Raw genomic sequence first — 22,212 nt, forward strand, 5'->3', positions numbered from 1 at the left:
CTTTATGTTTGACTTTGTTAGGGTAGTAATTTGTACCTACACGGTTTTACATAATGTTAAATACTGATAGTTTCATAACAGATTTTATGCTACCTTGAACAATTTGGGGATAGAATCAATAGAGCATTTAAAATAATAAAAAATAAAATAAAATATAATACTAAAAAAAAAATTGTAACATTTTATTCTGCTGCAATCCTGAAGGCCTCTTGGAGGTACACAGGATATACCACAGCAATTAAAACATCCACATTTAGTTTTAAATTAGGAACATGTAAACATATAAAACATAATAAACTGTCCAGTAGCCAGCAATTTAATGAATGCAACCCGAATACCCTCCAGAAGAGCTCAATTAAAAAAAAAAATGTTAAAACAAGATTGCCTAAGACAGTGATCCTGATATTTTTTTTTAATTTAAGAATGAATAAGGGAGACATTCAATTTCTAATCTCAATCAAATTGAGTTAAATTTCAATGTATTCATCTCTCATCCTGTGGGAAATGGCCACTTTCCTTGCACTATTTTAGCTAACAGACACATGGTGAGCCATCTGAAAACGAGGAAAGATGATGTGTTGGTGTATTCTAAGTTGCCAGCCCCTTTCTACTCTGCCAATAATTTGTCACAGCTCCAGGAATACCCTTGGCTCAGTCCAAGGATGCTCGCTGTCTTCTTTGCCTTCCTCTGGCTACTAGAATGGGTGCTGCTGCAGAGCGGCTTCACATCATGGGACAGAAAGACTAGGAGCCTCAGGAAGAGGCCCTGCTACTTCCAAGAAGAAACCTGGTGCCTGTCATTTTGAGCTTGGGTGTGGGCCTGCTTAGCTAGATACTCAAAAAAAAGGGGGGGGGGTTAACCTCTTATTGCAGTCTTCAATAAAAGGGTGAAGTTAAGTATCATACCATTAGAGTCTCAGGTGGCTTACTTAGCTTCCTCTTACTTACGTAACTACCAAACTGAAGTACTATTTGGAAATTGGTAATAAAGCTAAATACTAGTTATGAGTATATAAAAATCATCAATGTCCAGTTCTCCCACCATATATTTCTAAGGCAGTTCATGGCATATATATTCTAGCTGTACAAACTGTACTTAGCTAAGAATCAGCCTGAAAGATTGCTTCTATCCTTAAGCCTGGAGAGAAATATCTGAGATCAGCATAATCACTGGAAGTGAATTCTTACTGATATAAAGCAGCTGTTTGTCTTCTGAGTGAACAGAAATGGATAAATTAAGATGGGTATTGAACAACAGTGAAAAGTGTAGCAAGTAATAATAATAATAGCAGTCAATAAAACACCTATAGCTCCTTTTCCTCAGTTTATTTATTTATAAAAACATTTTAACTGTTGGGTCCAATGAACAGTATCAAGGCAGCTCAAAATAACAAAATACAGTTGTGTGAAAAAGAAAGTACACCCTCTTTGAGTTGCGTGGTTTTATGTATCAGGACATCATAAAAATCATCTGGTCCTTAGCAGTTCTCAAAAGTAGGTAAATACAACCTCAGATGAACAACAACCCATGACATATTACACCATGTCATCATTTATTTTACAAAAAAAGAAAGCCAAAATGGAGAAGCCATGTGTGGATTTTTATGATGTCCTGATACATAAAACCACATAACTCACAGAGGGTGTACTTTCTTTTTCACACAACTGTATATAGAAACTGCACAAATTAAATAGAGCAAAAAATACAAAACAGTTAACTATCAGCAGGTGTTTACAATGATTCAGTACTGAATTTTAAGTAAAAGACTTACCGGTTCTGATTACTAAATGATGCCTGATCTATGGGCAATATACTGTCGGGCCAAGGAGCAGTCTGATTGGGAGGAGCTTGCTGTTGGGTATACTGAGGACCTCCCATATTCATCTCCAGTTCTGAAGCACCTGAAGAACAATGACCATGACAAATAAAATTCCACTGGAACTATAGGTGTTTCAGAAAGCCAACAATCTGCTACTTATTGTATATTTTTCCCTGAACACTATATAGGAATATTTTTGCATATGCTTGGATTGGGATTAGTCAGAACCAAATTCAATTCAAATAAGGCTGCTTCAAAGGAAAATAGAAATATATTCTTATATATTTACCATGTTATGCAAAAACATTCTAGCATGTACTTTGTCTACTGTATAATTGAAGTCCCACTGCTGCATTTGTATCTAATTAAAATGCATTTGTCATTCCTTTTAATATCATAATATAGTTTCTACTGAAACTGTGCCTACTACGACCGGACTCCAACTTACCCATATTCATGACTTGAGACTGAAGCATCTGTCTTGGACCAGCTTGACTGTTAGGTCTCAAGGGAAGGCTGGACGTTGGGTTACGTATCATGCTTCCTTGGATTGGCCTGTTCATGGCACTTGTTGTTGCAGCACAGGTCACCCTCACAGCAGCACCTTGGCCTCCCCAGTCTCCTGATGGCATAGTAGGCCGAGGAGTATTACCAGCAATCATGCCTATTAAAACACACATAAGGAACTACAGCTTGAGCACAGCACTAAATTGCTTTTGATGCCACTTTCACAATCAACTCATAAGTCAAGCCATAAGCATCAAGCATGCTTTTGGCATTTCAGCAGCAACATCTCTGCCCCCTGCCAGTTTTGAGCTACAGATAGGTACCTGAGCTAAACATACATACTTTCTTCACAAATATGTGCTCTAAGAAATAATCTGGTAAAATATGCACTCCCGTAATTAAAAAACTAGCAATAGTTGTATTATCAGACTAAGTTTATCAGCCCTCAAATAATTCAGGCAGAATTTATTTCTAGGCAAACATTTGTAGGCTTATACTTTAAGACTGCAATATTATAACCATTTACATCAAAATACACCCCTCTGAATTCAGTGAAATTCCCCTTAAAATAAAAATGCACAGCATGGGGTCATAGTCTCCCAAAACTGATCACTTCAGCTGTTCCAAATTCAATGTATTTGATGCTGGTTTTAGGGTACTGCTAGGGATGAATGATCACTGTTGTCAAAGATATCTGTTTGTTCTACTTCTTTCTAGATTAGAAGCAATGCGTTATTACAGAAAAAAAGTTTTTTTTTTACCTGGATTATTATTCCCTAGGTTTCCTTGATTTCCCATAATTCCTTGATTACCCATCATTCCGGGCTGAGGTATCACTGAATATGGACTATTGTTTCTTATGGGTGGAAAAGTTCCAGCACCTGGTGGGTTTTGCAAAGTAATGTCAAGCTGCAAGTTCTGGTTTGGTAACATCCTTCCCAACTGTGCTTGTCTTGCATTGGTAAAAGCTAAACAACACAGGAAAGAAAAGATGAAGGGGGAAAAACTAGGAACCTTGAAAGTTACATTATAAATACTTACTGTAAAGTTCTTCTCAAATTAATTTAAAAACTGTGCTTCAAAAATGTAGACATTTACAGACACTTAACAAAAGTTCTTTTCAGCCTTCCAGGTGAATCTATGGAGAATCTCCAACTAAGTTAGGAGCTCCACCATCTACTCTTCCTAACATCCATCATTTAGCTGGAAGCCTGACAAGGAGGTGCCTGCATTCATTTCTGACTTGATAATCTTTATAAAATTGTTTTCATACACCAAGCTCTATTTTGATATACATGTAATATTACTCTTGTCACTTAATAGAATACTGCATTTAAAAGGAATGAAGCTTAACAGAAAATATAGCAGTTTCCCTAAGACCTAACTTGTATGGATTAAAAACATATCTCACAGCATTAACTCTGTATTATGTGCAAGAGAAAAGTCCAAAATGTGTTTGATGCCCCCTTCTCTGCCTGCTTAAGTAATAATCACAGTTGTTGAGGGTTTCACTTTAGAGCTTGGATACGAATTCTTCTTCTTCTTCTTTTTTTACTGATACCATAATGTTTTATAGATTAGTACACTTAGAGAGAAACTTCTATTTTTCAACTTTCAGTGAGAACTGAGCTTATAGCATGTAGCTCTTTAGTGATTTCACTGTATAGTACAAATCATCAGCATGTGACAATCTCACATATTACTGATGGAAATAAAGTAAATTTCAATAAAATTTAAAGTGATCTATTTATTTCTAAACTAAACAATAGTCTGTTACTGTAGTTGGAGGATTTCACCATGCTGTGATTCTATAAATGAGAACAGCAGATGGTGCTGTTTGCTTACTGGAGACTTAAAGCAAAGCAACAGTCTGAAACTGGCATAGGGACTTTTGAAAAGATTTATTTCTCTTACAATAATACTATTATCTGTTTCTAGAACCTAATAAATAGTTCAGACTCACTGCTTTGAGAGATCCTCACTGTGGGTTTCTGGGATCCAACAGGTGTGCCAGGACTGTTGTCACCTGTAATCTGCATGAGGTCATTGATGATGGCTTGTTTGTCAACTGATCCTGCTGAAGCACCTGGTCGGGTGTCTGGGAAAAGCTGTGACAATTGGCTATTCTGTAGATCATCTAGAATTTCTTCCAGGTTATCAAGCTCGCTGCCAGGCTTTCATGAAATTGGAAAAGAAAACATGTGTTTTTCATAGGTCAAGTCCTCTTAACTGTGACTAGACCAAAATACCAGGAAACAGAATCAACACCTTCAGCATTCAAAACACCTGCCATCAGTTGGGATGTCTGCAATCTGTTCCTACAAAGAAAAGTATCTACTCTTGCCTCACTTAGATTAGACGGGGATACACCAGGACACACATAACCGAAGTCTTCAAGTTTCCTTACCATTGTGCCTTCTGGAAGCACAAAATAGATGAACTATAGCTCTCTGTTAAAAACAAACTAGTAATATTCTCTGTCTGCAGTTTAGCCAGGAATTGGCACAGAGATATCTCCAAGGAGGGCAGAGGATGCAGATTTCCGTGGATGTAACAAAGAATCTTTGTTCAGCAGAAACCAACACTCTGTCATTACTGTAATTCTGCTTGGTTATAACAGGACTAAAAATGTTCTATAGGATAGTTACTTCCACATGGTTAAAAACCTTTTACATTTTATCTGGACTTTTCATCACTGACAGAAAAATATGAACAATTTAAAGAAATAAAGACAAAAGAAAATATAACAAGAAAGTACTTTTGCAGCTGGAAACTTAGAAGTTGAAGGAATGTCCTATTGCCCAACATATGATAATCTTTGAATGAAAAAAAACTTTCCAGGCTGAGAGAAGTCTAGAGAAATTCCTCCAAAGTTGTCACACATTTGCGAAGAACAAAGTGGGAAAGTCATAGAGTGTTAGTAAATATAAGTTAAATAGGCAGTAATCCCCCCTAATCCCAACAAAATAGTTATAGAGTAGTAAATCTGAGTATTTCATAACTTTGCACGCTACTTCAGGATAGCTTTGGGACTTATTCTCAAATGGAACAAGGAAAATGTGGCATAGTGATCATTGTGCTTCTTCTGCGAACACATCATCACTTGGAGCGTGTTTGCTTGCATCTCTTGCACATATATTACTACCATGCCCTCAATCTATGAGCTGAAGTAATAATTTTGGAACTTGGTGTATTTTTAGTACAAAATTTTTAATTAATAACCCAAATAACACTAAGCAAGTCATTTGTAAGACTCTTAAGAATCCAGCAAAACATGGCATTATTGAACATGACAGGTCAAATACAAAAAGGAAAACTAATATAATATTAAATTAATAATATTGTGATTATTGTGTTTAGAGGATTGTGTTTTAACAGCCCCACCCCCCGAAGATGAGTTCTACTCCTCTTAAAACAATAGCTTTAGAAATGGTATAAGCAAACCAGACAACAAGAACTGTGCCTTGCAGCATCTGAAAAATTGCCAAACCTAATGCTGTTAGAAACTACCTTCCTTTTATTTCCTTAGAATGGCTAACAAAATATATTCATGCAGAATAGAATCTTGAAATAGGACTGGGAGACCATGAAGCTCCCTTGGTAACTGGGCTAATTGGGACTTCTCAGGCTAATCTGACAACAATGGACTGTGTAAGAAATACCATATGCTGGAAATAATAAACGCTTGTTTTTTAAAATAAAAATAATTAAATGTTACTACTGTACAATATACTTTCAAGACATTTTCTCTGAACTTTTACTTTTCATTACCTATTATGTTTGTACAATATTAAATAACATTAATTAAAAATGTAAAAGATGATTATGTTAAGAATGAGTAGTTTCTACAAACACATACATAAAAGCAATAAGTGTGGTAAAGGAATTGCTGGCTTCTCATGCTATACCCAGGCCTTGACAGATCACGAGGCCAATAATCCAAAGTTTTTGATGAAAAATGCTAGTTTGAAGGCTCTCGGGCAGCAAGGCTGGAAAAAAACTGCCAGAGATTTTTAGGAGCTGCTTTACTTAGAGAAGATAATGTCTGGACTAGTGGCCAGTGTCAACATAATCAGAATAAATTCTGTTTTCACATATTTTTGTCCTGGTGTTCTTTATCTAGTGGAACTGCAGAACAAACTGATAAATGTAAAGATATCCATCAAACAAAACAAGCTATTTCAGGAAGATTAAATTTGTTTTTTCTAAGTAATCTAAACAGTTTTCTGCAATATCTTCAACACTTAAGAAGCAGAAGCTTCCACTGCTGAAGCATACTGATCTGTTGTCAGTGAGTATTCCATTATGACTCAGACTTTTTCAACAGTTTTAGCCAATTTTGCTGACTGTTTACACATACATGAAGCTAGGACTTCCCTAAGTATCATTTTCTCTTGTATATATGTACTACACTGATCATATCTGGCCCAGCTACAAAGTCTGGAGAAGTTCTCTGGATTTTTTTATTGATTGCTAGGAATATTTCCATCTTAATTTTGGGTGGAGGTGAGAAATGCAGTATGGGACTGCTGCCAAACACTGAACCATCTCATAATATTTAGACAAACCCAACCAGTTTTTCTATATACTTTCGGTATGCATGGTGACAGCTAGTAAGTGGAATGAAGGTAGGGAAATGTGTGATATGCTGGTTTTACTAGATGAGTGTTATCTGGAAAATTTGATACAGGACAGCATTTTCAAAGTATTGTAGCTAAATGTTACCAGCAAACCTGAATAACAAGATAAGCATTCTCTATGGAAGAGACTTTCCTGTTTTTGGAGAGCTGGCCACCCCTACTTTCTCCCTTAAATTTATTTTTCTATAGAGCATTGTCAGATATGTAATTTTGAAAAAAAAAATGGAGAAATAAGGGGATGGGCTTTTGGGGTTCATTAAAGTCCCCAAGCAGGGTCCCAGGCTTGAACATGGCAAGTTCCAGACTTGAACCTTGGTTAAAATTGCTCTGAGTACTGAACTTCATAGTCCTTGAATTGATGCATTTGATCTACCTGGTTCATCACAGTTTTTCATGTAGCTAATGCACTGTTTTTCCAAATTCACCATTTCAATTTACAATCACTTCTATACATCAAAGATTATGTAGGTAAAACCTGTCACTTGTACTTGCCATGTAATGCACAGGAAAATACGTTACATTAGAAACTTTGCCTAGCATTTCTACCCTTCTCCAACTTATCTGTCAAAAATTAATAACCCACAGAGCAAACAATTATAAAAAACCAATTTTTGTCCATTCTGCATAGAATAAATTGTACACAATGCCAGCTTCTTTTTCACCTGGCTTATGTCTTCTACAACTCTGTGTGAGTATGTAAGAGGGTGGAAGGAAAAGTCAGGTTTAATAGTTTCTCTCGGATATTTTCCCATAATTTTTTGTACTAGTAGAATAATATCACAGAGTTTTTTCACCAAATAATGTTTAAAACAATGTACAATGATGCAGAGAATGAAATCTGTGCCAACAAGTGGAAAGAAAATGACAAAGCTTGGGGGCAACATGAATTATACCACTGCTGTGGAAATATAGGATACATTTTGCAGGGTTTTAAAAAGCAAAATAAAAGCAAGTTTTGTAAATCAACAGAGCAAATTACTTTTGAGCTAAAGAGAAGAAAATGTCCTCAGAAATTATGAACATTATTATTTCTTATAGCAAAACTTATTGCAAACATGAAGAACTCAACACTTTGATATATATTTGGATTGTTTCCTGTGAGAATGAGACTTCTATATAAACCTTGATTTGTACACTTTCTAATTAGTCTCTGCATAGAAGCATCCACAAATTTAGGTACGTTATGTTCAAGCCACTTGCATTTAGTTTTGCTTTTTTTCAAACAGAACTTCGCTTCTTGCTCAATTCACATTCTACAGTTCTCAATGTTGCCCTTCAAAACCACACAATAAATCAGGTGCCAGACTGAAAGTCACATATTCCAGGTAGCCTCTATAAATGCGTGTCATTCTCATCCCACATTTTCATTCCCATCTCCAAGCTGAACTGATACTATACCAAGCACGACATTTTAAACTAACTGGCACTTTCCAGATCAGTTTTTTCAGCCAGCAGAATCTTGGCAACACAGGCAATGTTAGTGATTTTAATCACAAAGAACACTGTGTTAGAAGAGATGCAGAACAAGAATTGTTTCTGCACCCATCTCTGACACAAATAACATAAACAAATGAATAAGTAAAATAAACCCCCCACAAGTTCTTACCTGTTCGTTCGGCTCAAAGCGCATTTCTTCTTTTTCAGTCTTCATAGCTACTGGCTTTGTGCTACTGGAAGGGTCTGTCTTACTGTCCGACCGTTCCAGTTTGGGGGTAATGTCTGGTAAACCAATTTCTTTAGTATCATCTTTATCTAGTAAGTAACGAAGTAGTGCATTTTCTTTCTTCTTGGGACTCACTGGTTCCTGTTTAACAGTTACCTCTGAACCTGGAGCTGTGCTACTGGTCTCCTGGTTCAGTTCTTTGCCTGTGGCCTCTGCTGTGAGCTTGGCCAAGTCTACAGGAGAACTGCTGTCCTGCAAGAGCCTGTGCAAAATTTTATGCTTCTCCTTGAGCGAGGTTCCATGTGCTGAACCAGAACCAGATAAGCTTCCCAGGGAGTCCTTGTTAGCATCTCCCATAGTATTAGCCAAAGATGAAGGCTCCATCTGATCCGATTTGGTGGTCAGCAGCTGTAAGAGCTTTGTCTGGCTTTTGCCATCATGCAGTCTATTCTGTCCATCAGGTCTTTCACTGCCAACTTGGGGCATGTTATCATTATTTTCTTTCTGCTCTCCTGAATGGCAGACACTTTCTGCTTGTCCAGTTGTATCTTCTGATTGCTCCCCATGCAATCCAAAGCTATCTTTAGAATCCAGACTTCCCATTTTGGTTAGCTGGGGAGGATTCATGCTTACAGGGGAATTTTGTAAATTACCCATTTTTACATCAGGTGAAGCCAGTGATGACCCCAGAGAGACTCCATGCCCCTCACTGAGAGCCTGAAGTGCATTGAGGGAACTGTTGGTATAACTATGGCTATTTCCTGTGCTGCTGCAAACTCCAACAGGTGAATGCAAGCTTCCTGCAGGAGAAAACTGGTTGGGTGGGATCCGAGGACTTCCTGCCACTCCAGGACTCACACGATGCCTTGGGGAAAGCATGGAGTTTGGCTGACCAGGTGTCATGCCAGGGCTGTTTTGAGAAGGACTATTCATTTTTAGTGCATAGTTACTACCCTGAGGAGTGGATACTTGTATACTTGACACATGGTTCATCCCACCCGAACTACTAAACCTGCTTGTTGGCATACCCATTTGTTCCTTTGGGCCATTTATGGCAAAATTCATATTGCTATTGATGGTCATATCCTGACCTGGATTCCCACTGCACATGGCTTGATGGGCAGGACTGTTAGAGCTAATTGTATTCAATGGCTTTCCCATTACTTGTCCAGTTAAATCCTGGTTCATCCCACAGACATTCTGTTCCCTGAAATGTGAAAAAAAGGACAAAACAGCTAAAATATTGCATGTTAAATTAAAATAGGCTTAATAAAAAGATACAATAGAATATCATTTTCATAATCCCATATTCAAAAATAAGTGTACCATTTGTTTAATCATGATATATCCTTAAGACTTATATGTGTTTATTTCCTAAGAACAAACAATGCAGAAACAATTCCTTTTGACATATACCTTAACAATTTTCAGTAAAAAAAAAATAGATGTGTTGATTTGTGAGAAAACAAAATCTACTCTTGATTCTAATAAATGTACTGCCTATCAAAAGAGAACAAAAAGTATGTAAGTCTTTGATTTGTCTAGAGGATAGTAGGTTAGGGGATACAAAATTATGTGATGGGGCCAAAGCAGCAAAATCCAATAATTAGGCCAGATGTTGCGGCCATGAGATCTGCAAGATGGCAAATGCAGTAAGAAAGAATTAGCGTTACCGGCATCAGATTATACAATTCTCATTTTACAGAGGCAGATGAAGATCAGTGAATTGGAGGCTACTGATGTCCCCAGTGCAGTCAGACTTTAGGGACTTGATGTCGCACAAAACAGAACTAGACATTTAACAGCTATTTTAAACAAACTTTATCTCTTTGTCCTCTAATATGGGAGCTGATATAGAGGAGTTTAGTTGGTGCAGAGAACTGAAGAAACAGGTAAGAAGTGCCACTCTGGAACTATGCTGTTCAGGCAGTGGTTCATATTCTTTTTTCTAAGTAAATCTGGATCACTATGTGGTTAGCAATATTAAAAAAAACTTTAATTCAGTCTTGGAAATCTCAGATTAGCACATTCAGAACAAAAGAGAAATTTTGAGGAACCACAGATTCCTTGTGTCCAGAATGCTAAGTTTTGCACATCCCTGATAAGCAATTTAGTTTTACTTTGTAACTTCATATATAGTACTGTGCAAAAGTTTTAGGCAGGTGTGAAAAAATGCTGTAAAGTAAGAATGCTTTCAAAAATATATATTGTAATTGTTTTTATCAATTTACGAAATGCAAAGTGAGCAAACAGAAGAAAAATCTAAATCAAATCAATATTTGGTATGACTACCCTTTGCCTTCAAACCAGCATCAATTCTTACAATTGCATACTTTGTACACTTGCACAAAGTCAGGGATCTTGTAGGATTAGTCAGGTGTATGATTAACCAATTATACCAAGCAGGTGATAATGATCATCAATTGTGCGACATCAAGTCCCTAAAGTCTAATGACCATATGTAGGCTGAAACACAGTCATTAAGTGAAACAGAAACAGTTGTGTAGGAGGCTTAAAACTGGGTGAGGAACAGCCAAACTCTGCTACTAAGGTAAGGCTGTGGAAGAGAGTTTCATGTCACAGGTCATACACCATGGCAAGACTGAGCACAGCAACAAGACACAAGGTAGTTATTCTGCATCAGCAAGGTCTCTCCCAGGCAAAAATTTCAAAGCAGACTGTGGTTTCAAGATGTGCTGTTCAAGCTCTTTTGAAGAAGCACAAAGAAACAGGCAATGTTGAGGACCATAGACACAGTGGTTGGCCAAGGAAACTTAATGCAGCAGATGAAATATGCATCATGCTTACTTCCCTTTGACATTGGAAGACATCCAGCAGTGCCATCAGCACAGAACTGGTGGAAACCAGTGGGACCCAGGTATACCCATCTACTGTCTGGAGAGGTCTGGCCAGAAGTGATCTTCATGGAAGAACTGCACCCATACCTCCAACATGGAAACAAGGCTAAGCGACTCAACTACGCACAAAAACATAGGAACTGGGGTGCAGAAAAATGGCAGCAGGCGCTCTGGACTGATAAGTCAACATTTGAAATATTTGGCTGTAGCAGGAGGCAGTTGTTTGCCAAAGGGCTGGAGAGCAGTACAATAATGAGTGTCTGCAGGCAACAGTGAAGCATGGTGGAGGTTCCTTGCAAATTTGGGGCTGCATTTCTGCAAATGGAGTTGGAGATTTGGTCAGGATCAAAGGTATCTTCAATGCTGAGAAATACAGGCAGATCCTTATCCATCATGCCATACCATCAGGGAGGCGTGTGATTGGCCCCAAATTTATTCTGTAGCAGGACAATGACCCCAAACATACAGCCAATGTCATTATGAACTATCTTCGGCGTCAAGAAGAACAAGGAGTCCTGAAAGTGATGGTTAGGCCCCCACAGAGCCCTGATCTCAACATCATCGAGTCTGTCTGGTATTACATGAAAAGACAGAAGGATTTGAGGCAGCCTACATCCACAGGAGATCTGTGGTTAGTTCTCCAAGATGTTTGGAATAATCTATCTGCTGAGTTCCTTCAAAAACTGTGTGCAAGTGTACCTAGAAGAATGATGCTGTTTTGAAGGCAAAGGGTGGTCACACCAAATATGATTTGGATTTCTCTTCCATTTGCTCACTTTGCATTTTGTAAATTGATAAACATAAACAATTACAATATATATTTTTGAAAGCATTCTTACTTTACAGCATTTTTTCACACCTGCCTAAAACTTTTGCACAGTATGGTACATTGCTATTTTGTAATGTAAGATTATTTTATAATACAACAAATAAGTTGTTCATTTATAAATTAATGTAATATTTAAAAACACTCTACAGTAATATATTTCATACATGCAGAACTGTGCTATATTTTAGAATCAGGTTTATAATTTCATTTCAGTATATGTTTCTATGTTATTTTTGTGCCATGTATTGTTTTTTTTCAATACTTGTTGCTCATAAATAAGGCCCCTGAGGAAAGACTTTTGTCTGAAACAGACTGGGTTTAACATTGCACATTGCCTTAATGACTACAGTGCTGATTAAGCAAGCATCATGCCTCTTCACATTAGCTTCCAATCAGCAATGTGGTTCTTCCTCAGGCATATACCAATCCTCATCAGTGGACATCCATTCTGTAACTTCAGCAAATAATCTAATGTCCACCTGTGACTATGACAAGGATAGTGACAAAGACAGAAATAGCACCTATGTGCCCTCATTTCATATCAAATGTATTTCTGCTTTAATAGCTAACTTTATATTGCATACATAAATAGAAAGCATTTTAGGTGCTTTTAAGTACATACAGTGGTACTTAAAGGGTTGTAAGCCCTTTCTATGTAGCTTTGGATAATTTCCCTCAATAAATAAATGAACAAGTATAATGTTTTTGACTCATTTGTTTAATTGGGATCTCTTTATCTAGTTTTAGGACTTGTGTGGAGAACAGATCATGTTTAGGTCATATTTATACAGAAATACTGAAATTTCAAGAAGGTTCACAAGCACCACTGTATTTTCCATATAATATCTCATAAACATTACATATTTCTTTGAACACTAGGTAAAACAGACAAATACACAGTTCTATGTAAAAAAAATTATAGCAGTTTGCTAACATTTAAATGTATATGAATACATCTTTTTCAAATCTGTAGTTCTAGTAATTAATAAGGCTTACAAAGAAAAGCAAGTATTTAAAATCACCTTGAAGAGACCCCCCCCCCCAATGAATATTATTATGGAACAGTTCTTAGTAGGGAATTCTAAAATGAAAAGGCTTAGAATGAGATCTGCATAGTTATAGGAATATTTGTATTTCTGTGTAAATATGTGTATGTGTATTTGTGTGCATACAAGCTGATGCATGCATATCCAGAGGAAAATAGTAGACAGGAATCTTTTCTGCATGACTGGGCTGTTCCAACCAGAGTTTATCTTTTATAAGAAAATCTCACAAGTAACAGCATGATATTCCATATACATACAACAGATGATGGAGAGAGGGACGAAATGATAGTCACTCTGCAAGGAGATAGGTACTGTGTGATTACTCTCCCTTAATCTTTTACAAAATACAATAGCTTGTTAAATGCAAGTTTCAGTGTGAGCAAAGGTTACACAAGGCTTTCAAAGTTTTGACGGAGTAGGAATTCAACCTATCTAGTGGGAAATCATTATTGTTGAGGAATTTGGAACTTAGAGAATCATAGGACAATAGTTACTTTTGCCCAGTTTGAGAGACAGAAGCTATTACTTCTTCTCAGTGTTGCAGCTTCCTAAAAAGGGATGTACACCTCATCTTTTACCATTTCAATCTTGTAATGGCTGCAAGTCCCAGAGACTGAGCAGATGCTCTTTGAGGTATCTTGCATATTATAAAAGATGCAGGTGAACATTTTGTGAGAATTTGGGAGAGAAAGTTTGCTTTAAATCCTACTGGACTTTCTGACCAAAATCTCAAGGATAGCTTCTTTCTCACTCTTTTTTTAGTTCCTTTAAAAAAATATCACTCTGCAGATCTCCATCACTCCATGTGCCAATATAATAGGTGCCTATAATACACGGAAACCATAATCAAAACCAGGATAAACATTTGCAGTCCTCCAGATGTAGTAGAATTACAATAGTTAGTATGCCTCGCCACTAACGACGCTAACTGAGAGAAATTATAGTTTAACAACTAGAGATTCCACTTCTGGGGAAGATTTTTTTTTTCTTTCAGGGACAAGATTGAGAGGAAAAGTATCTCCCTCAAGAAATGTGCTTTTTTTGCAAAGATACATGTCAAAAAACCTTTTAAGATCTTCCAGACCTTCTTCAGCATATAAATTTTTGTTGTTAAATATCTGAATAGTCAGTTCCTTTCCTTGAACCTTGTACAGAAACTTATCAAATTAATCAAATCAAATCAAATCTTTATTACGGTCAAAGACCAGCACAAGAAACCTATCAATTATTTCTCTTTTCCAAAGTTTATCCTCCTCTCTTCCAAATAATATTAGTATACACTTTCATATAGCCTAACATGTCATGTTTACCACCTCAAGAACCACTCCCAAAATATGAAGAGATTCCAGTCTTTCAATGTGGTGGAGCCTCTCTTGGCTCTGTTAACGGTTGTTTTTATTATGCTTGGCTGCTATGTGTTTTTATTTTTATATTGTGTATGTTACCCTCTTATTGTAAGCTGCCTAGATTCATATATGTGAGATGCGTGGCTATATAAATTAAATTAATTAATTAATTAATAGCAGTTTGAAATTGACAAACAAAACTGCAGCTCTTTAGATGGGTATAATCAAAATAACCAGCTGTGTCAGTACATCCTTTTATTAAATAATAGTAAACTATGTTTTTAATTGAAAAGAAACAGAAAAATTTGGCGAACCACTGTTATTTTAATTTACCCATTTGTGTGCACAAGAGATATTTTTCCACAGGAAGATCCTTTCTTTAAAACCTCTAGAGATATTTCAATTATTTAGAAATCAATCAGATATGTATATAACAAATATTTACATCTCCAAAGCACTGTCACATGAGTTATTTTTGCTGTTTGCTTGCAAAGTATCTTGCAAAATGACTTCATTAGCATATGAATAAAAACGTACAAGAGAACTTTGCTAGATGCAGATCCCCAGTGCAGGTTCCCTCCCGCTCATCTTCAAGTAATTGGATTATATCAGAGTTGAAGACAGAACTTTAAGGACAATGATTTCTGAACCTTATGCAAAAGAGTAAATCAGTCATGCAAAAAAGTAAACTGTGGCTTAAACATGAATACATATAATTACAATAGATAAAGATCTCATGGTGAAAAGTTTCCTTTAAAACACCATTCATTGTTCTCAACTGCAGACACAAATTCATTTAGTTATACACTGCATTCAAGTAATAGGATTCTCTTTCAAATAAATGTTTAGGTCTGTGATGTTAATATTAGCTAAGAAAACAGGAACAGTAAAAACAACCTAGCTTTTTACTGGAAACTAGAGTCACTATAGCTAAAAGATCTATCAGCTATAATATGCTACAGCTGTCACTGAAAGTGAAATCCAGTTTTTCAAGTTAAAAATTTTATAGAATTACCTGTGAAGCATATGCAAAGATATTACAAGCTGAGGTTCGCTAGTAGTCTGGGAACGGATGAGCTTGCTCTTCGTTTGGGCAGCAACTATAGTGCCATCAGACAAAGAAAACCGATACACGGGACTGAATGCTAACCCCTGCCTCAGCACTGTAAGCAAGCAAAAACAAAGACACAGCATCAAGACACACAGCCTGCTACAGGAACCACCACATTAAAGTGGACTCTGTCCATTAATATTATTCCTTATTTTAGAAGGCAAGAAGAAATCTGCAATTTCTTTTGCAAAATCAGCAAGGCAGTATTAAAGTTTTTTCAGGTTAAGACCAAAGAGCAAGTGGAGTAAAGTATTAACTGAAAGAGAAATGATGCCAACATTGGGAAAGCGATGCACCTATATATGAATGGATGGGGTTATGTCACATACAAGAATAAGACCGCAAACTTCTTTCTTCTTAGAAATTGAGTGTTTTTGTTTATATCTGTAAACTGAATCAAGCAAATTTTAGGTTTACTACAGCTTTCATATGTTCCTTTCTCAAAATGACTGGAAAGTGATATTTCTCAGAACAGTTATTGGGGACTCTGGGATATTAAAAAAGTGGGCTTATAAAGGCCATATAGCTCTACAGCTACTGTTACCCACCCCTATTAATTATCCTTACTGTTCCTGAAAACATTTACTACTCAGTTTCCTCATAAAGGAAAGCCACATCATTATTTATTTATTTATTTAAATTTATATAGCCGCCCATCTCACACATGTGACTTTGAGTGGCATACAAAGTTAAAAACACAAAATATACAACAAAATAACCCAAAACTAACCGAATAATTAAAAAAAATAAAACAATAAAAAAACATTAAAACTATAAAAAAACATAATCTGCAGGAGAGCACAATCAATTTCACTAACACTACAGCTATTTTGCAGGCTCCACACCACCATCAGTTCCCCAGGCCAGACGGCAAAGCCATGTTTTCAGGTGCTTCTGAAAGGCCAACTCTGTTTATTTTTACATCTCTATTTATAATTCTGTTAAAGCTATAGTTCTAGAGCAGCTACATTTTCTTCAAAAAGGCACATGTTTTTCTTAAACCTGCATTGTTTAAGATTTATATACTAGAGGGCTAACTCAAACAGCATAATCCAGACAAATTAAACCAGCATTTCTCAACCTTGGGAACTTTAAGATGTGTGGACTTCTACTCCCAGAACTTCCGAGCCACCATGGCTGGTTAGGGAATTCTGGGAGTAGAAGTCCACACATCTTAAAGTTCCCAAGGTTGAGAAACACTAAATTAAACACTTCAATAATCCAATTCAGAACCCCATGAATTTTCAAATATGTAACTTTTGCTTCATTTTCTAATAGAAATGGTATAGTATTAAATCTGATGACTGTAACTTTAATACCTTTTTTACTGGGAAACAAAATAAGTTGGTTTCTATTCTTATGGCCCCAATATACCTCCATACTCATTTATGGAAAGCCTTTCAATAATTCATTTTTAAATTGCTTGCTGTTTCTTTCTGCTAGTATTTTAATACTTATTTTGCTGTTTTTTTTTATTTAGCATTTTAACTCTATTTTTAACAAAAAGACATTGTATGTTTTAATTGTTTTGACCTGTAGTTTTTAATTGTAAATGTAATTTTTCAGTTGAAAATGCTTTGAGATTTTAAGTCAGTAGAGAAATATTTTAAATAAATAAATAGAGGAAAAGCAATCTCAAATTCTTAAAATATTAAGATTTTAGGCAATACTAGAAAAAAATCACACACAACAATGGTTAGATATTATAAGATTTATCTTTGACAATGAACTTGTTTTTTTTAGTGCATGAAAGCCCAGTTTTTATTGCTGACCTGTTACCAGTTTGCAGTTTTCCTGCATAAATCATACAGTATACCCTTCCACAATTTTGTGCCTTCCAGAAACACATTATCTGGGGAGACAGAGTTATAGTCCAAAACTTCTGAAGGGCACCAGGTTAGAAAAAGCTGATAAGATACGTCAAATGACATTAAGAAGCTGACAGTGCTAGACATTTCTTTCTTGTCCAGACTTGCAACACTGGTATGGCAGGGTTTTTTAAAAAACAAACAAACTGTTCCTGCCTTCAAGTAGTCTATCCTGTTATAACATTTAACATGAAAAATTTGGCAGAAGGAAACCAGAAAATATAACTTAAAAAATCATAAAGGTTTGTGTAGGGTAAGAATGAAAAATGAAGACTGTAGTAATGTATAATGAATATGTATAACGAATAATGTATAATGAAATTTCACATTAAGGAATGCCACTGATTCAGCCTGAACCTTTGGGGCAACAGTCTTTTCATACAGAACAGGACATTCCAATGCACCCTTGTCAAGAGCATTGATGTTAAGATTCTTAAAGCATGTAAAAACTAAAAGGATGTTACTCTGTAACTGCAAGCAATGGGATTTTTTAAAATACACTGTGACAAATTGTCTTTATTTAAAATTATAGTCAGCTCAGATCTGAATAAATACATCTTCACAGCAATCTTCACCAATAAACAAAACAGATATCAAACCATTTACAGTTGTTTTGATTTCTCTGATACTCATTTATTATAAAATGTGTGGTATCCCACCTTTCTGTTTATGACTAACAGGAATCTTGTATGAGAGTTTTGTTCCAGGGCATGATCCATTTTAAGTTTAGTGTTAAAGGAAAACAACAACAAACAACCACAATGATTCCCTGGATTAACCTGAAACTCTTTACATTTGGCACTAAAGTTACAATTCAGCAAACAACTAATGTATTGATATTGTTCCCAAACTAGTTCCTTATACTACTGGAGTTTGCATATATCATACATTAAATAGGTGCAAAAACATAAGGAAAACCCTGATCGATCAGGCCTCATCATAGCCCATCATTTTCTCACAAAGGCTATCCAGTTGCCTCTGGAGTACTCGTAAGCAGGAGATGCAGACGCATCCTTTCCCCAGTCTCTAGGTTAGGCAGAGGCTTAATAAATGAAATACCTCCCCCTTTGGCCACAGATATACAACATATATGTTAAATTAGTCTTTTGGGAGTACGCTCTGTACTTTAGCAGAGATGACTATAAGATGGAAGGGAGGAAAAAAAGGGTTTCTAACAAATAAAAACAGTAATAATAACAACAATAAAAGCCAAACCTGTACATGTGCATGTCATGGCTGTTAGCTTTTATCTTGTCCCCCCTTTTAGCATGTGACATGCTAAATAGCTCCCAATATTCCTTTCAATGTTTGAGTTTACCTACTGGCCAACATAGGACAGTCTTATATGAGGAAAGAAACGTTAAGTAACTCTACAGCCACAGTATATATCATGCACACTGGATTTTCAGACATGAATGTTCAATATCAAAATATTTTCCCTAAAATCTTGCATACACAAGTTACAGTTCTCACCACTTTCTGCCAGAGCTATTTTATAGAATTGAGGATCAAAGCCCTGAACTTTAAAATCAAAATGCCACAATTTGTTTTTCCTCTCTTTTTAAAAATATATACAGCCTGTGCCTATTTGGGAATTAAAATTTTACTTCAGAAAAAATAATTACAATCTAAATAACACACCCATATGTAATTGCACAAAGTTTACCATGGAAATTCACAATATTTAAATAATTTACCAGATAAGGGGGCTTTACATAAACATTTAATTAAGGTAAATAATTAAATAAATTTTCAAACATCAGAGAGATAGGTTATATACCACTTGATATATCTATAACTTTTGAGAAGTAAATATAAACAACAATCCTATATTCTTCAATTTAGTAAATATATCCTTCAACCTAGCAAGTATGCAATTAACTTGTTTCTTAATAGAGTACCCAACATGTATGATTCAAACTGTGAATGATGATTACAATACTTTTAGACTAACTCATTTTTATATTCTCCAAAGAGCATATGTTGGTCTCATGCTGGGAGCTTTAGATGACCAGAATTTATCTTTTGTATTGCAAAATGCCTCTACAAGATCATCCTTATCAGTTAAAACTAGTCAGTCCTATTATCATTCAGTGGTAGGATTCTTAAGAATGCGGGTTCTCTATACTGTTGGGCAAAATCATGAGGATAAAGCTCTCCAGAGAACCAAGGACAGAATAAAGAAATCTACCTAACAACATCCAAACAGGAGGCAAAGATTAAGACATTATTTCTGCAACTGAATCTGCACAGGCTATGAAATCCATCATCCAGTTCACATGAAGCTAGCTTAGCTTAACCAACTTTATTGATTTTATTTGGAATTACAGATGTGATTGTTGCCCTCCCTATTTTCCTAAATAAACTCCTTTTTGTCTCTAGAGATGTAGATATATTGCTTTTAAAAAGGATTTCTCATTCAGCCCTCACCTGTAAGACTGAATGCACAGGTACTCATTGTGTTTCAAGAAATTCAGAAAGTTTTTTTAGGTACTCTATTTATAGATTTTGGGAGGAAGATCCCAAAACCTTCCTCTCTAATGTTCCTAGGCTGGACTGAAGGGAGATGTTCTTTCGAGGACGTTCCAGCTACATAGTCTGAAGGATGTTAAGAAACACAACCTTAATATCATATTTAACCAAAAAGATCTTGGGAGAAAGAATCTGTCACTAATTTAAAAAAAAATCCTATATCATTTTTGGCTGGTCAGTGTTTTTAACACTGTTAATTCCTTCCCTTACCACTTTGGAATTCTGTTTAAAATATTCCAAAATTTTTGTCACCAACAGTGCTGCTCACAAACACTTACATACATCTACTCTGCCCTATACAGTTTTCTTTATTCACTATAGCATTTAAATGTTTGCTGATTTACTTTTAAGTTTGCCACTTTTTATTTTACTGCTTTTTAATTGTTTTAGCAATGTATACTAAATGTTATAGTCATATTACAATTTTTTGTAAGAATTATTCTTAATTGCCCTGATTTTTTTTAATGGAAGATAATAGATAACCTTAGGAAATAAATTTGTAAGCAATATTTATACCAAAATTGTGGGATATAAATGTTGAGATAAATTAAAAAATGGTACTGCAATGAACAGGGAAGTCTTTGAGCATCTTAAAATCTCTTCTTTGCACTGAAATCTTGTAAGATTTCTGGATTACAACCAGTGTTTTTGCTTCTGCTGTAAATAACTTATTTCAATATTTCAAGTAAAAAAAAAAAAAGAGCATCCTTACCCTCTTGGTGATGCCTCTTAGCAAAAGATATATCTCCCTCATGATGTGCATAGAATCTCTGAATGCACCTTCTCACCACATCTTCCCAACCAGGTTTCATAGCTGCTCGCATGGTACTAGTGTCCAATGAAGTTATCTTGCCTGTTTATACATAACATATATACACACAAATATATGAAAACATTGATGCAAGACATAGTTCAGCTCCTGTACATTTTTTTAAATAAAGTTTTTAACATGTTCTTTGTACCTTGTAAATCCTGACGAGTACTAAAAGTCTCCGAGGAGGGCAGAAGTGGCCTTTCCTTCATTGGAACTCTCCGTGCCACACAAATCAAGCAAGATTGCAGATCTTCAATGGAACAAAGGTATTTTTTAATTACACAAAAAGATCTGATAGAGGAGTATAGAATTACTAAACAATTAAAAATCTTGTAAGACAGCAAACATGAAAATGGCATGCAGAAAAGACTATTCCCCTGCTGTAGTGGAGTTCCTTAGTTCTCCAAGAATCCCTAAGTTCTTCTGACTAAATTTCACTTATGTGAGGATTGCAGTATTCCTCAGATCAACCCTTTCCCAAATGGATGTTGATAAAACTCTGGTCAGAAAACAAACAATTTTTCTTTTGAAAGACTAGAAACCTTATATGGACTTTTTGCTGAAAAAGAAAAAAATGAATTTATGATTTATGGATTTGAAGAATAAGAAAGATGTGGATTAAATAAGAGGGTGAGGGAATTTGCAAAGTATTTAAGAGGGAGGAGATAAAGAAATAAGATAAAGATAAAGAAGGTCAGAATCACATATATTTCTTAACTTTAGTTTTCTTTTTTTCTTGCACTTTTTTTGTTTCTTTTCTTTTTTCTTTCTTTTGATTTGTCTTTTATTATATGAATATTATTAAATATAAATAATAAATCAGACTTAATTCCATTAAGCCCAGAGTTTAAAATAGTACAAATATACATACATTTGCCTGAACAATTTTTTTCCTTCAATGCTCAATAATCAGTAACACAGTAACTTCTTTTACATATTGCAAATCAAGAGTCGTTACTCCTTAATGCCTTATAACCTTATAAACATATCTGCATTCTAAACAGAAAATAGCAGTGCCTCCCTAATGCCAAATTTAAGAGACTACTAATAAACAGTTCTCAAACACTTCCTGAATGCCCTTTAAGTGTTTAATGCTTAAGCAACTGCTGGTTGCCAACTATCCTCAAGCCAAACAGATTTCTAATTCAAGCAAAGAAAATAGAGAAGAATCTTGCACA

At 35.6% G+C, this 22,212-nt stretch overlaps 1 protein-coding gene across 8 annotated transcripts in view; it reads right to left on the reverse strand.

Annotated features, from left to right (window-relative positions):
* The window catches only part of NCOA2 (nuclear receptor coactivator 2), a 140,998-nt gene that overhangs the window by 13,273 nt on the left and 105,513 nt on the right, over positions 1-22,212 (reverse strand). For all 8 annotated transcript variants that reach the window (XM_015887868.3, XM_015887867.3, XM_007427034.4 and 5 more), the window contains 8 exons: positions 21,183-21,284; positions 20,933-21,073; positions 15,725-15,872; positions 8,574-9,837; positions 4,291-4,501; positions 3,089-3,295; positions 2,269-2,484; positions 1,773-1,902 (listed from right to left, as the gene is read on the reverse strand). In XM_015887868.3, coding sequence (XP_015743354.1) covers positions 1,773-1,902; positions 2,269-2,484; positions 3,089-3,295; positions 4,291-4,501; positions 8,574-9,837; positions 15,725-15,872; positions 20,933-21,073; positions 21,183-21,284 — 2,419 coding nt within the window. The remainder of the gene's footprint in view (positions 1-1,772; positions 1,903-2,268; positions 2,485-3,088; positions 3,296-4,290; positions 4,502-8,573; positions 9,838-15,724; positions 15,873-20,932; positions 21,074-21,182; positions 21,285-22,212) is intronic.

This window comes from Python bivittatus, unplaced genomic scaffold, assembly GCF_059951505.1.
Source record: "Python bivittatus isolate LINGU-HERP-01145 unplaced genomic scaffold, Pbiv_v1 ctg000840_np1212, whole genome shotgun sequence".
Taxonomy (NCBI): domain Eukaryota; kingdom Metazoa; phylum Chordata; class Lepidosauria; order Squamata; family Pythonidae; genus Python; species Python bivittatus.